This window comes from Vulpes vulpes, chromosome 6, assembly GCF_048418805.1.
Source record: "Vulpes vulpes isolate BD-2025 chromosome 6, VulVul3, whole genome shotgun sequence".
Lineage (NCBI taxonomy): Eukaryota > Metazoa > Chordata > Mammalia > Carnivora > Canidae > Vulpes > Vulpes vulpes.
In genome coordinates, this window is record NC_132785.1 from 9761599 (window position 1) to 9779841 (window position 18243).

An 18243-nucleotide genomic window follows, 5' to 3' on the forward strand; every position below is an offset into this window, starting at 1 on the left:
CAAGAGGTTTACATCTGGGGGGGGGGGGGCATATTCACATAACCCTGACGCCCAGTCCCTTTAGATTTTTTTTTTTTTGAATTTTATTTATTTATTCATGAGACAGAGAGAGGGGCAGAGACGCAGGCAGAGGGAGAAGCAGGCTCCATGCAGGGAGCCCGACGCGGGACTCGAACCCGGGCCCCCAGGGTCACGCCCCGGTACTGACACACAAGCTCCGGCCGCCTGCGTCCCCCCCACCCGGTGCCTCGAACTAGGAGAACGTCAGACTCTGCCCTCAACCCGGGCAGCCAACTGCGGAGAGTTCTGCGTAAACCGACTAGCACCCCCGCCCCGGAACCAAAGCGCTTCCCTCAGGGCAGCATCTGCGAGCGCAGGACGGCTTCCGGCCAGTCCTCGCCCGTTAGGAGTCCCAGCGCGGAGATCACGGGACCTACGCGCAAGCCGGAATGACGCTCCCCGGAAACGAACGCGGACGGGCGGATGACGTCACGCCCCCGCCCCACCCCCTCCGGCAGCCATGATGAAAACTATGGTGAACTGTGATGAAAATGAAGCCAGATGCGCCCGGTTACTAACACACGCCCAACCTCTCCCAAACGCCACGCGCCCCTGCGGAATAACAGTCCGCTGCTTAAGCGCTTTTGGGCTACTGGCCCTGAAAGGCTCTTCCGGGGCGCAGAGGCGTCGGGGAAGGCCCGGCAGGCGTGAAGAGCCGGCGCCTCCGTAACCATGGCTGCGCAGGGCGGGGGAGGGGGGGGCGGGAACTGAGAGCGCTTGGTCACATGACCGGGCCCGGGCCCAGAGGCTGAGTCCTCCACCGTCCCAGCGGGCCCTGCGCCCGCTTTCCGTCTCCGCTCCCTCCTGCGACGCGCTGCGTGGCTGCTCGTTGGCTCCGCGGGACGGAAGCTCGGTCGGTGCTTCTCTAGAAGTTTCCCCCTTGGGCGGCGGCGGCGGCGCAGCTCCTGAGCTCGGTGGTAGCGGCTCCCACGGCAACAGCGATTTTTTTTTTTTTTTTTTTTTTTTTTTTTTTTAGGGATGGCGGCGGCTGCAGCAGGACCTGCCACGGCCCCCAAGTGCGTGTTCTCCTTGTCCTTGCTGTTTGTGTCTCCCCCCGCGCCCCCGCCCCCGGGTCAGTGAGCGTGTCGTTGCTTCCCTGGCAGGTTCTCCCGGAGCTTCTCTGACGCCCTGATGGAGGAGGACCCCCGGGCGGCCTTAGAGGTGAGAGAACGCCGCGGCCGCCTCGGCTCTGCCCGGGGGAACGCGGCCGCCTCGGGGTCGGGGGTTCGGGCGGACCCCGCCTCTTCCCCGCGCCGCCCCTTGGGGCCGCGGTTGGGGTGCGCCTGGGTGCCCGCCCCGGGGCCCTTGCCCCCGCCCCCGCCCGCGCCCAGACCGTCCTGCATCCTCGCCTCCGCTTCCTTCCTTGGCAGTTACCTGCTCTCTTTCCTGGCGGGGGGCGTAGTCGACGCTCACAGTTGTCCTGGAGGGATTTCCTTTTTTTTAAGGTTTTATTTAAGGGAGGAAGAGACGCAGGCAGGGGGAGAAGCAGGCCCCATGCAGGGGAGCCTCACGCGGGACTCGATCCCGGGACCCCTGGGTCACGACCTGAGCCAAAGGCAAGACGCTGCACCACTGAGTCCTCCCCCCCCCCCCCAGGAGCCCCGATTTTGTTTTTTTTTTTTTGTTTTTTTTGTTTTTTTGTGAAGTGGCATTTGTGACTAGAAGTTGAAAAAGTGAAAATCTAGGCTTGATGAGATTTGTTAATTTTTTTTTTTTTTTTATCATTTTATAATCGTCCCTGTCGTTCTTACATTCCAGGTGTTGTGCCAACAAAAAATCTTTTCCCGTAGGTCACTGGTTATTTCCAGATGTCCCGTTACTGCTCATTATTCACTCATTTATCAAAGCAGGGTTTTTATTTTTTTATTTTTTATTTTATTTTATTTTATTTTATTATTTTATTTTATTTTATTATTTTATTTTATTTATTTTGGGGGGAGGGTGCTTTGTGCAAGACACTTGACTGCTAAGGCCTAAAGTCTTGTTTATGTATTTCACAGGCTTAAAGGCTGTGTGAAGTGAGAGATTGGAAAGCCATAAAGAAAAGTCAAAAGAGGGCAGCCCCGGGGTGGGGGGTGTTCAGCGGTTTAGCACCTGCCTTCAGCCCAGGGTGTGATCCTGGAGTCCCAGGATCGAGTTCCCTGTTGGGCTCCCTGCATGGAGCCCGCTTGTGTCTCTGCCCCCCCCCCCTTTCTCTCTCTCTCTCTATCTCTCTCTGTCTCATGAATAAATAAAATCTTAAAAAAAAAAAAATGGACACCTGGGTGTCTCAGTGGTTGAGCATCTGCCTTTGGCTCAGGATGTGATCCTGGAGACCCAGAATTGAGTCCCACATCAGGTTCCCTGCATGGAGCCTGCTTCTCCCTCTGCCTGTGTCTCTCATGAATAAATGAAATCTTAAAAAAAAAAAAAAAAAAAGTCAAAAGAGCAAGAATAATAAAGAGAGGCCAGGTTAAGGATACATGATGGAGTTGGTTGCAGAATTTAGGCGGAGGTTTCTTGGTTTGAAGCAGGAGGGAGAAAGGAAAGCAAACCTGTTCGCTTGTTATGATCTAACGTAGGTAAGCTTAGCAATTTGAAGCAAGAAAGGTTTTTTTTTTCCCCCCCCCCAGCTGGGACTTTTAAGGGAAATTTGCCACGTGGGTAGTAGAGTCTCTCAGAAGAGGTGATATTTGAGCAGAAGCTTGGGGAGTGAGCGCTGGTTAAAGAGCATTCCAGGCAGAAAAAGAGCCAGGGCAAAGATCCCCAGGTTGGAATGACGTTGGCCTGTACAAGGAGTAGCAAAAAGACCCGTTTAAGAAGAGTGGGATGACACAGGAGTCAGCGATGAGGTAGGGAGGAAACCAGGGCCAAGGTCCTAGAGGGCTTTATAAGTCGGAGTGTTTCTTTGGATCTAGATATGAAGGCCCTGAAATAAAATGGTTGGTTCATCAGTTGTGCTATGATGTTTCTTAGTGAGGCTTCTGGGATCGGTAATAGGGTAGTAGTAGAGGAGGCACTGAACATCCTTCTTCACAATTCGTTATGTCATCTAGACAGCTGTATTTCAGAATCTGCATTTGTTATGATCTTCTTACCCCAGTGTCGTCTTTGGAAATCCAGTTTATGTGAGTTGCTTTTATTTTTTTTTTTTTTTGAAGATTTTATTTATTTATCCATGAGAGAGACACAGAGAGAGAGAGAGAGGCTGAGACACAGGCAGAGGGAGACGCAGGCTCCATGCAGGGAGCCTGATGTGGGGCTAGATCCCGGGACTCCAGGATCACACCCTGGGCTAAAGGCAGGTGCTAAACCACTGAGCCACCCAGGGATCCCCATGTGACTTGCTTTTAAAGGGAATTCCTGTAATGAATTTTGTCACTTATCTTCCTCATTTAAAGAAACTTTTTTTGATGTATGCTAACGTATAAATAACACAGATCTTGAGTGTGCAACTACTGAGGCTGCCATATATGTATATATCCCACAGCTCAAGGTGGAGAGCACTTCCATCCTAACTCCCTCCTCCTGCTGCTTCTCAGCCAATAATTCCCCTTACCTACCAGCTGACTCCCATTCTGATCTCCATCACCATCAGTTTTTCTTGTTCTTGTACTTCCCATAAACAATAATGCACACTAGTCTGGTGCTGTCATGTGAGATCTGTCCATGTTGTGTGAAGTGGTTTTTTTCATTGCTGTGTAGTATTTCATTGTGTAAAAGTATAGCACAACTCTAACAATGGACATTTGACTTACCTCCAGTTATTAGCTAGTATAAATAAAACCGCTCTGAATGTACTCATACGGGTATTTTGGTGAGCACACTTTTTTGGGGAGGGATATATGTATATATACATAGAGAGAGAGAGAGAGAGCGCGCGCGCGCACTAGGAATGAAATTACATAGAATAGGCATGTGCTTAGCTACTATAGTACCTAGATTCTTAAAGTGTGGCTTTTTGAACCAGCAGCATTAGCATCACCTGGGAATTTATTAGAAATGCAGATTCTTGGACTCCATCTGAGGTTATTCAGAGTCCTTACAGCTCATGTGGTCTAGTACATAACCCATCCATTTTACAGAAGAAAACTGAGACCCAAAGAAATCCAAATGATCTGTCATAGAGATGTATATAGCCAAATAGAGGCAGAATGGGACCCCTGGGATATAAGTTTCCAGACTTTTAGTGCTGTGGAAAAGTAATTCTCAAAAGCATCATTCTCAGACCAGCTGCAGCAGCATCACCTGAGAACTTGTTAGAAATGCAAATTCTGAGGACACACACCAACCTGAATCAGAAACTGGGAGTGGGGAGAATGATTATAAGAGAAAGTGTTCCTTTTATTATTTATTTATTTATTTGAGAGAAAACATGGAGGGGAGAAGCAGATGGAGCGGGAGAGAATTTTAAGCAGGATCCACACTCAGCACACAACCCAGTGTGGGGCTGGATCCCACAACCCCCAAGATCATGAAATGAGAAATCAAGAGTTAGATGCTTAATGGACTGAGCTACCCAGGCACCTGAAAAAGTTCTTTTTAAAGCTTGGGGTGGTGGCACCCTGATGACTCAGTGGTTGAGCATCTTGCCTTCAGCTCAGCTCAGCTCAGGTCATGAAACCAAGGTCCTGGGATTGAGTCCCACATCAGGCTCCCCACGGGGAGCCTGCTTCTCCCTCTGCTTATGTCTCTGCATTTCTCTCTGTCTCATGGATAAATACACTTAAAAAAAAAAAGAGCTTGAAGTGACCTTTTCACAGTCGACCTTGAACATCGTGGGCCTACTTACATAGGATTTGAACTGCATTGGCCTATTTAATATGGATTTTTCTTCCAATACCTGCAGTACTGTAAATGTGTTTTTCTTATGATTTTCATAATTTTTTCCCTCTAGCTTACTTTATTGTAAGAATATAGTTTATAATACATAAAACACGTGTTAATTGTGTTATTGGTAAGGCTTCTTTCTGGTCAGTAGAAGGCTTTTAAGTTACTGGGGAGTCAGAAGTTATACTCAGATTGGATTTTCGGCTGTGAGGGCTAGTGCCCTTAACACACCTCATTGTTCAGGAGTCATCTGGTTATTTTGAAATTCAGCCCACTTGATAATACATTAGTTAAAATGTTATGTTCTTATGTAAAACCATCCAGTTAGGGTTAAAAGGGAAATGTTTGTATCAAGCTGATTCACATTTTTCATTGATTCAACATACGATACATATATTAGTGGTGAATTCTGTACTGGGAGCCAAGGATCTAAAGATGAAAAGACTGCATTGAGGAAGTTTGCAGTCCAATGGAGAGAAAGACAAGTCGACAGATTATTAAAATATAAGGTAAATATTATAATGGGTTGGTGTACGAAATATACTAAGAACATAAGCAGACTGGAGGCCAACCAGGGTAGTCAGGAAAACTTTACAGTGTCTCGAATCGCTAGGGAGAGAAGATTTGTGAATTATGAGACTCTTTTGAGGCCCAGTATGAATAGTGGTTAAGAGCATAGGTTTCTGGGGGCACCTGGCTGGCTCAGTTGGTAGAACATGAGACTCTTGATCTTGGGGTCGTGGGTGTGAGCCCTTATTGTGGGTAGTTTACTTTAAAAACACAGGCTCTGGAATCAGAGTGCTTGGATCGAAACCCTGGCTTCATAATAACTAGGAAAATTCCCGTTGTCACTTTGGATCAGATTTCCTGTCTCTGAAGTGGGACTAAATAGGACCTATTTCACAGGGCTATAATGAAGATATGTAATGTAAGGTACAAAATAAGGCCTTTGAGGTAGGCATCTTGTAGCTTCTTTGCTCTCTAGGTTCCTGCCACACTGTCTTTTTCTATTCACTTGAATGTACCAAGCTCAGTCCTCGTAGAGGGCCTATGGACTTGGGTTCCTTTTGCTTAAAATATACTCTTGTACTATCTCATTTTGCTTGGCGATGAGATTTCAGCTGAAATGTCACTTCAGAGAAGGTTTTTTTCCCCCTCAGACCACCCTATCTAAATTGGGCCCCATTGTAAGCTCCAAGGTAGCAGGGATTTTTGTGTCTTATTTTTACCACATTTTCCGTGTAGTGGTAGGCACTCAAATGTGACATGTTAAATGACTCCTACCATAATTTTTGTAACAACTGAGGGTGGGTATTTGCATTCTACTCACTCAGAAGGAAGCTGAGACCAAACAGATTAAATTGCTCAGGGTTATATAGTAGAGAAGTGACAAGTCTCTGGGTTCAAGGCATCAAGGTCTTCCTCTAGAGGAGGGGGTAGGTTTAGGGACCTATAATAGAGTTAAAGGTTTGGTAGTTGACTTTGAGGGGGTTGACCCTTGATAGCTTTGTTGAGAGCACTAAGCACAGAGCTAACAGGCGTAAATGCAGTGTTACCAGTTCTGCGTGGTTCTGTGGTTTTTCTTTAGCAGTCCTCAGTAGTTTAGGAGGGGAGAAGGGTTGGTACTCTTGTTTGTCATCTCTGATTGGGGATTGGCTGTGGCTAGAAGAAAATGGGAAGTGAAATCAAAATAAGATACCCTTCAGCAGTTGGGTCAATGTGAGCAGTCTGCTTTTACTTTCAATCTTAACAAGTTACCTAGTTGACCAGCATTTTTAAAAAGCCTGAAACTTATTAACTTTTAAGATTTAGAAATTTATTTTCTTTCTTTTTCTTTCTTTCTTTCTTTCTTTCTTTTTCTTTTTCTTTTTCTTTTTCTTTTTCTTTTTCTTTCTTTCTTTTTCTTTTTCTTTTTTCTTTTCTTTCTCCCTTCCCTTCCCTTCCCTTCCCTTCCCTCTTCTCCTCTCCCCCTCCCCCCTCCCCCCTCTCCCCTCTCCTCCTCTTCTTTCATGAGACCCAGAAAGGCAGAGACACAGGCAGAGGGAGAAGCAGGCTCCATGCAGGGAGCCTGATGTGGGACTCAATCCTGGATCCTGGGATCACACCCTGAGCCAAAGGCAGATGCCCAATTGCTGAACCACCCAGGCATCCCACAGAAATTCATTTTATAAGATCTAAGTTTTAAACAATTTTAATGCCTTAAAAAGTAGTTTATCCCCCTATTGTTTTGGATTACTAGGGTTCTTCACCATTATCTTGGTAAAGATTTCAGTGTAATTATGTTTATAGTTCATGGAGCTTATTTTTGAGACCTCTAAATTGCTGGACTATAACTCCTTTTATGTAAATATATTTTGGGGCATGTTTACAGTATGTTTTCCATTGATCTACATAAATAATGGGCTTTTGCCACTATGATTCAAATGTTGGCACTGAAGTCCTTGCCTTTGAGATACCTCTTTTTAGTCCCTTTGTACTCAAGCAGCAAGCAACTGTTGTCACAGAAACAGTAGAACTCTCAAAACATGCCACAAGTCTGATGTATTTAATACAACCACAAATCATTGTTTTAATTTCACCACTTTGGCTTTGTTATACTGTATATTTATAAAAAACAAACTGGTTATTGTGATATGGATGACGTGATATTACATCATAATGTGACATGTTTGTGTTTCCTAGTGTTTGGTTTGTGTTCTGTTTTTTGGTAACTTTTCAAAATAACAGCATTCTAATAAGTAAATTACTTAGTTTATTTAACTGAATTACATAATTGTTTCTCCTTAACCAACAATTGGTTTGTGTTTTTAAAGGTCATTTGCAAGTTGTTTGTTTGAAATTCAGAAGTTTTTACTTGACTCCATTTTTTAAAATTTATTTTTATTTTTTATTTTTTTAATTTTTTTTTACTTGACTCCATTTTATTTGTCTTTGTGCCCCCCGTGTCTGACCTTTGTTAACGTAACAGATGTTAAAAAATACATATAATTTGATGATCTAGGTATTAGTATAATTTATAATAGCTTTTTTCACCCTTAATAAGCCTGTTCTCTTGCTGAGGAGAGGCTTAGAAATTTGGTTTGCAGATACACTTGAGTAGATAGGTAAGAGCTTATCAGCTGTTTTCAAAATTGTTGAAAATTTAAGTGCAAGATGGTATTTAACTTAGGTAAATATTGGGAAACATTAATACAAATATTATTGGCGTGTAAAAGATATTTGGAATAAAGAGACGTTATCAGGAGACTGTGTAGTTTGGTTTTTAAAACCAGATTTGGAGTCAGACTGGATTTGACACAGTCTTGTCATGGACTAGAAAGTGAGGGAATGGGGCAGCCCGGGTGGCTCAGCAGTTTAGCATTGCCTTCAGCCCAGGGTGTGATGATGGAGTCCCACGTCGGGCTCCCTGCATGGAGCGTGCTTCTGTCTCTGCCTATGTCTCTGCCCCTTTTTCTCTGTCTCTGTGTCTTATGAATAGATAAATCCTTAAAAAGAAAGGGAATGGATTTTCTCTGCACATTTGGGGAAGATCTTTCTAGTGAGAGGGAACAGCTGATGCGGAGTCCTGAGGTGTTTGAAGAACAGCAAAGAAGCCATTGTGGCTAGAGTAGGGGAGCAAGCAGATGAGTAATAAAAGATGAGATCAGAGAGCTAGTAGAAGGTCCTATCAAGGAGGGCCTTGGAGGTCACTGGAAGAACTTGGGCTTTTGCTCTGAGTCAGCTGAAAAGACACTGGAGAGTTTAATGTTTATTGACATAAACAAGATCTGATTTTCATTATTGCTCGGATCAGGATAATAGAGGTGAAGAACATAGAAAATGGTTTGGATTTTAGGTATATTGTTTTTTAGATAAATGGTTACCAAGTATGGTATACATTGCTTTTGGGGAATCCTGCTACTAAATTAAAGCAAAATCAATGTCATGTCGTTATTTGTTTATTTTTATTTTTTTAAGGATTCTATTCACGAGAGACAGAGATAGAGAGAGGCAGAGACACAGGCAGAGGGAGAAGCAGGCTCCATGCAGGGAGTCCGAGGTGGGACTCAGTCCCAGGTTTCCTGGATCCCGCCCCAGGCTGAAGGTTGCGCTAAACCAGTGAGCCACCAGGACTGCCCTGTCATGTCGTTATTGAAGTAATTTTACCTTTTAAGAAAACTAGCAAATCCGTAGGATGTGTGAGCACTGCGTATAGTCAAAACATTCTCACTTGCCAACATTGTCCTTGGCCTCACTGATCATGCTGTCTCTTCTTTTTTAAAATATTTTATTTATTAGAGACGGAGCATGAGCACAAGTGGGGGAATGGCAGGCAGAGGGAGAGGTTAGAAGTAGGCTCCTCGCTGAATAGGGAGCCTGATGCAAGGCTTGATCCCAGGATGCTGAGATCCTGACCTGAGACAAAGGCAGACGCTTAACCAGCTGAGCTACCCAGGTGCCCCCCCCCCCCATGCTATCTCTTGCATCATTGTTGTTCCAGCGACCACTTACATACTGTGACTCCCCAGGGTGACAAAGTTTTAATCTAATAAATCTTGATCAGTTGATAGCTATCTGTGAGGTACTGTATCTGGGCTTTTGTGCTCTAATTTCTTAGGGTTGTCTGCTATTGACAGAGGATGGGAGAGGGCCTGATAAGCTTCATTGTGTCTTTATTGATTCTGTTAACCTCCCTGAGCTCTAGATTTAACTTCTAGGTTTGTTTGTTTGTTTTTATTGGACAGTTTTACATTTACTAGGCATCTCAAATTCTACATGATCTTTGAGTCTTCTCCTAATTAGAGGGAGAAAATCTGTGACGTTCAATATATATCGTCTAAATTCTTCAGAATAAATGAAGTGATAGTAATTACCATTTATTGAGTTCCTACTATAGTCCAGGAATTGTGCTAAGATACTACATTAGATTGTGGGTTTGGGGTGAGGAGAATGGAGAAGAGGAGATATTGATCCTCTTGCAAAGAAAAGCACCAAGCTTATTTCATTGTTAGCTTTCCTCCAAATAGCTTATGATATTAGGTTATTTGATTAAAAATCATGTTCAATTAGAATTCAGTTGCTTTTAAAAAACATTTATTGACACAACATGTTTGTATTTGTAGGAGCTGACTAAGGCTTTGGAACAGAAACCAGATGATGCACAATATCATTGTCAAAGAGCTTATTGTCACATTCTTCTTGGGAATTACTGTGGTAACTTTTCTTACTGAATATATTATTTCTTCTTTATAAGCTATAAATTTTGCCCAAGATGCAGTGAGTCAAATGGAATAGAGATTATCCTTGAGGATTTTTAAATTGATCTTTCATACAATGTGTGAAGTGGCTGAAACATGACAAACATGTTGAGCAATACCTATATAAATGTTCTGGGTGTCTCTTCTTCCTTCAGTGGGTGAATTTATACAGATTTCATTTGTAGTTCTTGGATATACTAAAAATAGCATCACATTTATTGTTTTACAGACTATAAATGAAATGCTCTTATTTGTAACTTACGTAAAAAAGAATGCCTTTATGTTACTTGTGTAACTTTTAATTGTTCTGAATAGAGAATCTGGGTAGGGAGAAGTAAATACCTTGAGTCAAATTACATAAATGATGTTCATGAGAAATTAGATGAGTTTTGTGACAAAGCTTTATATGTTGACTGAATAGCTTTAAAAAGGAAGCTAAATATTAGCCTAATAAGATGTGAGTAATATTTTTTGGATTATATCTTGGATTAGTTTTTCCTAACTTAAAAGCATTTGTCCATTACACCAACTTGAATACTGGAAAATGTAGGGCTGATTCAAATTTTGTGTGTAATTTGTTAGGTCCATAAATTACTAAATACCCCCTCCCGTTTTGTTTTTGTACATAGATGCTGTTGCTGATGCAAAGAAGTCTCTTGAACTTAATCCAAATAATTCCATTGCTATGCTGAGAAAAGGGTATGCATTATCTACTCTAATTGGGTCTGAACTGTAGATAGTAGGTGTTTACTTTGTTAAATGAATGCATTTTAAGTTTTACGTAAATAGTAAATTCTGTATTTATACATTTTATAGCTGAGATAGGATCTAATTTAATTTTTATTTTTTTATTTTTTAAAGATTTTATTATTCATTATAGACATAGGGGGGCGGGGCAGAGACACAGGCAGAGGGAGAAGCAGACTGCATGCCGGGAGCCTGATGCAGGACTCGATCCCGGGACTCCAGGATCACACCCTGAGCTCACGCTAAACCGCTGAGCCACCCGGAGATCCCCTCAATTTTAAATATAACTTCATACTTCTGTTAATTATAGTAGGTGATAAGAGATACATAGTGTGTTTTAAAATAGTGGCGATTGAAGTAATTACAAGAAATGATGAAACTGATGGATTTCAAATCTCTTTTTTGTTTATTGTTTGGACTTTACTGTATTTAACTGACTAGAGAACATCTTATTTGTCAGCCAGGCTGGACAGGCTACATTTAATGTTGTGAAAACCGTCTGTGTTCTTTATATCCCAGCTTGTTTCTGTTGCTAATTATAACTTTATTCTTAAGAAACTTTTTTAGTTTCTTAGCATAACTATATTTTAGAATAAGCAAATGTATACAATTAAAAACAAGAAATTCCTTCTGAAATGAGTTCCAAAATTACATTTTAATGGAAGTTATATTTAATGTTACAGTATATTAGAAAACCTCTTGGCTTATTAAAATATACTTAAATTATTTCTTTTACCAATTGAGAGTACAAATATATTTAATTTAGAAAGCCTTTTTGCGTGATCTCACGTGTGTGTGGTATTTGTTTTTAATGTGCTCATGCAGGATATGTGAATACCATGAAAAAAACTATGCTGCTGCTTTAGAAACTTTTATAGAAGGACAGAAATTAGATAGTAAGTATTGGAATTCTATGTTAATAAACGAATCCATTATTTCTGTGTATTAAATACCATGGCTGAATTTTGTTAGTGTAATCTCAAGTTCATCGTAGAAAGCCAATACCTTTCTTCTTAAGTTTTCTGTTGATTGCAAAATTTGAGTTTACTTAAAACTGATTAAATTGGTCTTTCTTCAGCATTTTTTTCTTTAGCATTTAAATCACAGATGAACTTTACCATTAGAGGTTAAAAACTATATAAACCTCCAGTGTTAATATAGTTTATAGTTAAAAACTATATATAGTTAAAAATTATATAAACCTATACTTAGTCTGGCTTTATATTTTTCTAATTGACAAGTGAAAGTTTAATTTGATTTTCAGAAGTCTGTTCAGTTTAAGTTACTATTCAGATGGCTGAGATAGGAAGTTTTACAACAGATTTTTTTATTAAGTGAAGTGTCAGCTTGGGTAAGTTGTGATAGGAAGTAACTTGGAGCTTTGAGAGTATTAGGAGTTTTTAATGTCTGCTTCAGAAAAGTATATGAAAATTAGTAGTATGGATGTCTGTGCACATGTGTAGAAATTTTAGAGGAGCCCAAAATCAAGAGTCTACAAAATACTGACAAGTTGTAAGTAATCTCACAGATATAGACTACATAATTGAAATTGTGTACCATTGTTTATCTTCCTCTAATGATTCAGCCTTATCACAGTTCTCTAGAGCAGTGCTTCCTAAGTAGGGATGATTTTGCTCTCTGGAAGACATTTAGCAATGTCTGAAGAGATTTTTTGATTTTCATGACTGGTGGATGGGAGATGTGCTGTTGATACCTAGTGAGTAGAGGCCTGGGATGCTGGTAAACATCCTACATGGCACAGGATTGTCCCCCACAAGAGAGAAGTAGCTGGTCCAAAATAGCAGTAGTGCTGGAATTGGGAAATTCTCCTCTATTGCATGAGTATGTTTTTATATTTTTAAAAATTTTCTGTTGTAATGCTTTGAATATTTGCTTTTCTGCTCTCTACCCGCTTGAGAGAGGACAGTGGACCGAGCTTTGCAATCGGAATCTCCAAATTAGGAGGGAGTAGTGATACATAAATAAGTTGGCTATTCAGTTAGCAAGCCAGCATATCTTCACTTTAAGCAAATTCTAAAGAGTCCAGTTATCCTGCACCTTGATATACATTGGAAAGCCTTCAAGAGACATAAATCATTCCATCTTGTAGATTTCTAAGCCCTTTTCCTTATTTTTTTCATAGCAATAGAAAGTTCCTCACCTGAATTTTTTCCTTTATTAGTGTCTTACTGCCATTGACTTTTATCCTAGAATTATTTCAGAGTCTTCCTCAAATAGAGGGGCCTGTTTTTCAGTAAAATTGCTTTTATGAATATTTTAATTTAAAGGCAAATTTGTTCTTCAATTTTAAGGAAAATGTATGTTAAACTGTTAGGGTTCTCATATTACCGGGGTAAACCATTTATAACTTATTATCTTTTATTCCGTTTGGTATAATAGGAAGTTTGGTTTCATTTACTAATTTGCATAATATGTTATTCAAATCTATAATTTTTTTTTAAAGATTTTATTTATTCAGTTGGGACACAGAGAGAGGCAGGGACATAGGCAGAGGGAGAAGGAGACTCCATGCAGGGAGCCCAATGTGGGCCTCGATCCCAGGACCCTGGGATCATGACTGAGCCAAAGGCAGACACTCAACCACTGAGCCATCAAGATGGCCCCAAATCTAGGATTTTGATATAATTGTTCCCCCCAATAGAATGAATGTGTGTGTGTGTGTGTGTGTAGGTATTAGTTAAGGCCTATATAGTTGATTTTCACTTATAAAATACTAGAAAATTTCATTTTAAGAAATTTTTATTTTTCAGTAATCTTGCCTGCAATTTGTTTGAATTTGCAAACTTTTGTTTAGAGTACTTTTAATAATTTTTAACATCATATTGGATTAGACCCTGTGCTGTTTAGATAGATTTATTGTTCTGAGTCTTTAAAGATTAGTAATTTGTTTACATACATGTTTACATTGCTGTGTCTAAATGTATAGTTCACCATCTGTAGTGTCTTGATTGCCATGGAATTGGGAGATAGGACAGAACTGCACAAAGTGCAAAGGTTTTTTGGTCTTGGTAGAAATGGCATGGTAACGGAAAGGCTACTGAGAGAATAGTAGAATAAGTAGGTAGCTGCATTTAGAGAACAAACCTGGGGGTCAGGAGAGGCTTCTAGACCTTGGTCCAGCTGTTCGGTACCAGACTTCCATCCCAAAACACTGATGGTGTATTGGGATTTTTTTTTTTTTTAATTTAAGGATTTTATTTATTTATTCATGAGAGACACAGAGAGAGGGAAGCAGAGACACAGGCAGAGGGAGAAGCAGGCTCCATGCAGGGACCCCGATGTGGGACTCTATCCTGGGTCGCCAGGATCACACCCTGGGCTGCAGGCGGCGCTAAACCGCTGCGTCACCGCGGCTGCCCGGTGTATTGGGATTCTTTTTTTTTTTTTTTTTTTTAAGAGAGAGGCAGAGACACAGGCAGAGGGAGCAGCAGGCTCCATGCAGAGAGCCTGATGCGGGACTCGATCCCAGGTCTCCAGGATCATGCCCTGGGCTGCAGGCAGCGCTAAACCGCTGCGCCACCAGGGCTGCCCTGGGATTCTAATTCAGGTCTGATTCTGTTGTGTGAGAGGAAGCTCCTTTAACAGACAAAGGGTGGGGGAAAATGTAGATTATTTGTATTTGGGAACCAGTAAGGTTGACTGTGGTTAAAACCAATTTTTTTTTTAACTGAAATTCTTCAAGCTGAATACTTAAATGTTAAACGTGTTAGTATGTTTATAATTGTAATATTATGGTTGCTATAAACTCTGTTAGGATAAGTATTTTTGTCTAATTTTCTGCTGAATTCCCAGTGCCTGAAGCACTGTTTGTTTTTTTTTTTTTTTTTTTCTGAAGCACTGTTTGGAACATGTATATATTCAAGAAGTATTTGTCGAATGACTGTATTAGGTGGTGCAGATGATTGATGATACACTATGTTTTTTCTAGGTGCAGATCCTGATTTCACTGTCTGGATCAAAAAGTGTCAAGAGGCTCAGAATGGTAAATATATAGGTTTTCCATGTCTTTCAATTTTCAAAGAAGTAAATATTTGACATTTTGGATTTAAACAGATTGTTCTAGGGCAGCCGGGGTGGCTCAGAGGTTTAGCTCCGCCTTTGGCCCCGGGGTGTGATCCTGGAGACCCTGCATGGAGCCTGCTTCTCCCTCTGCCTCTTTCTCTCTGTGTCTCTCATGAATAAATAAATAAAATCTTAAAAAAAAAAAAAAAGGAGATTTGAATGGATTTGTTTCACAGTTGTATTACCAGTAAGAAGTTACTGAAGAGTCTTCAATGACTCCAGGATGCAAAATTAAACTACTTTCTTTTATTTGGAATGTATGGAAAATAGGTTTATGTAATCAATATATGTGTGTGCTACAGAAGTCATGTATGTAACTTTGCCTATAAATCTGCTGTTAACTGGAAATGTTTTCCTTTTATGTTTTTAATAGGATCACAGTCTGAGGTGGTAAGTACAAAATTTTTATCCTTCATGTTCTCACTTATAATTTTGCCATATTTACTTGAGACTGGCCTCTGAATGATCTTTCTTTTGCTTAGATTGTAAGCAATTCCGTGTAAATATTTTTTCCTTTAGTAAGTGAAATTAATACCATTTTTGGTGAAATAAATATACAGGTTTATAGTCATAAAAATTACTGGGCTTGTTTAATGTGTGATTCAAGTTGATTTGGCATATTTTAGTATGGTCAGGGTGGTTACTTTTTATCTTTTCCTTGCTGAAAAGTCCTCACATTTAGGTTTAATGTCTGCCTTGGAAGCACTTTCAGGATTTATCATGGTGTACTAAGAACACAAAAGTAAAGTAAAATTTGGAAATGTTTATCACTGTCCAATTCAGTTTCACATTTGTTATTTTGGACATGAAGATTTCCAAGTCTTTTCAGTTATTATAAACTATGGTGGAGTTGAAAGTTGATTTTTTTTTTTTTTAACCGATTAGGTTTATATATAACACACACAGTTACATTATGGCTAGTGGTTTTTAGCAGTGATCATGTGAAATTCAGTCAGGAGATAATGTGTGTAGTCTTTATGAGTGGTTACTTAACCCATTTGGATCTCTTTGTGTCTGAAGATGATTGACATCTTTGTCTTCCAGAATTACATTGTGACACTGAGAAACTATTTTATTTGCGCTTGCTTCATTTATAAACTGGCCCAATAGAGCTAATCTACTTCAGGCAGGTTGTTGTGAGCATCAGGCCAGAAATGTTTATATATATATAGTGACTGGAGTTTTGAACATCACCAAAAGTGAACCCTGCCTCTTATCCCTGTACCTCAAAGGCTTGTCCATAGTCCTAAGGATGATGGATGAGGGAAGTACTTAAAAGTTGGCTTCCTTTGGAGTACCTGGGTGGCTTAGTTGGTTAAGCGTCCGACTCCTGATGTAGGCTCAGGTCATGATCTCAGGGTCATGAAATCCAGCTCCGTGTCAGGATCCATGCTTAGTGCAGAGTCTTACTGTCCCGCCTACCCCCCGCCCCCAATAAATAAAATCTTTAAGTACGTAAATAAAAGTTGGCTTCCTTTGCCTGCAGGTTTTTTTTTTTTTTTCTTAAATACTATTATATTTGGGATTGGAACTATTTCTGAAAACAACAGAATAGCATTTGAATGGTACTTTGTCTAGTAACACAAACAGCTGTTTAGCCACAATGAATTTTGTTATTGCTGTGGTTCACACTAGTTTAATCTTTGTACCAAGGTGAACTGGAATAGTCTGTTCTAGTCATTATCTCTACTTGATCACCTGGATTCAGGTATTTCTCAGTGGTTAACACTGGAGAGTAATTCTGAGTTAGACTCAAATGGGTTTTATTATCTTCTTCTAAATTTCATCTCTTAACTATCATTTAGGGACAACTTAGAGGTCACTTACGACTCAGGGCAAGTTCTTTAATAAGTCTTAACTGGTACATGTGTAGTTTAGGAAAGTAGGTATTGACCAAGAGCTGTTTCTTGATCGATGATGTAGAATGTTGCCGAGAGACCATAAATGGAGTAAGGTGTTATCTGGAAGGCACCATGGAAATGTTCCTTCATACGTTCCAGAGTAGCGGTTGATGCCATTGTTAAGTCTGTTAAGTCTGTTAATACTGTTTCTAAAAAAAAATTTTTTTTTTAATGTCATTGTTATTTTTGGTGTAGAGAGACTTGGAACTCGACTTTTAAGTGTAGCCTTTTCCAGTCTTCCCCTTAGAAAGTTTTTTGGGTTTTATTTATTTTTATGTTATTTTATTTTTTACTTCAATTTAGTCAACATATAGTGTATTGTTAGTTTCAGAGGTAGAATTTAGTGATTCATCAGTTGCGTATAACACCCAGTGCTCATTCCATCAAGTGCCCTAGTTAATGCCCAGCACCCAGTGCTCCATCCCCCTATCCACCTCCCCTCTAGCAACCCTCAGTTTGTTTCCTATAGTTAAGAGTCTGTATGGTTTGTTTTCATCTTTTTACTTTCCTCTTTGCTTTTATTTTAGAAGAAAAATCTTTTTTGAAGTTTTAATTCCTAAAATTATAAAAAATGTTGAACGTTCTAATATTTTGTGAAGGCTAGTATTATTTAGCAATTAATGGATACCATGCTTTGTTTTTGAGGAATATTTTCATGTAATTACTCCATATCAAAGTAACCATAGCACTGCGTAAATTAACAATACGTGCATTTTAATACACAGTTGCTAATTTGTAAAAATTTCTTTCAACTTGCCAAAATCAGTCTGATTCTCAAAGGACTCATCAGTCAAAAATCAAGTAAGTGTTTCTTCTTCATAAAATAATGTATAATAAATATGCCCAAAGGGAAAAAATCCTGTTCTTTAATAATAATAAGCAAGTCCTTATCCTGTGATTTTCAGTGGTTTTTAGTTTTTTTAGAAATTGTGTTTAGCTTGGAAAAACTAATTCTAAGGCTGTTTACTGATTGATATTAGTGTTTATATTAAGGTTAAATTCAAATCACTTCTCCATTTTAAAGTTGCTTCATCTGGTTCCATATTATGTCACCTTTCCATGTATGGCAAGAACCTCTTCCAGTAATTATTACACGGGTAAATTAGTAGTAGGATTGTCAAATTGTAACTACCTTTTATATTTTAGAGTAAATTTTTAATAGTAATTCTACATGAGTTGATAGTGACTGTTGCTCAAGGCAACAGGGTAATGAATTTAGCATCTAGCAAATATTTGAATTTATTTTTAATTATTCCTTAGCCACGTGTACAACTTGTATTTTTAGGACTGTAACAGAAAAAAACACAAGGCATTGATCTGGAGCTTTATATCCTTACTGAATTTCAGAGGGAAACAGATTCTTAAAGTTCATTTCTTTAATCAAGCTGCATTTTAATTACCTAAAA

The 18243-nt window shown here is 40.0% G+C and overlaps 1 protein-coding gene across 1 annotated transcript in view; it reads left to right on the plus strand.

Annotated features, from left to right (window-relative positions):
* Positions 1-873: 873 nt before the first annotated feature.
* SUGT1 (SGT1 homolog, MIS12 kinetochore complex assembly cochaperone) overlaps positions 874-18243 on the plus strand; it is a 40425-nt gene continuing 23055 nt past the window's right edge. Inside the window, exons 1-8 of the mRNA XM_026009624.2 lie at positions 874-1076; positions 1164-1221; positions 9972-10062; positions 10736-10805; positions 11679-11749; positions 14803-14856; positions 15310-15326; positions 17604-17638. Of these exons, the coding sequence (XP_025865409.2) occupies positions 1039-1076; positions 1164-1221; positions 9972-10062; positions 10736-10805; positions 11679-11749; positions 14803-14856; positions 15310-15326; positions 17604-17638 (434 nt within the window). The 5' untranslated portion in view covers positions 874-1038. The remainder of the gene's footprint in view (positions 1077-1163; positions 1222-9971; positions 10063-10735; positions 10806-11678; positions 11750-14802; positions 14857-15309; positions 15327-17603; positions 17639-18243) is intronic.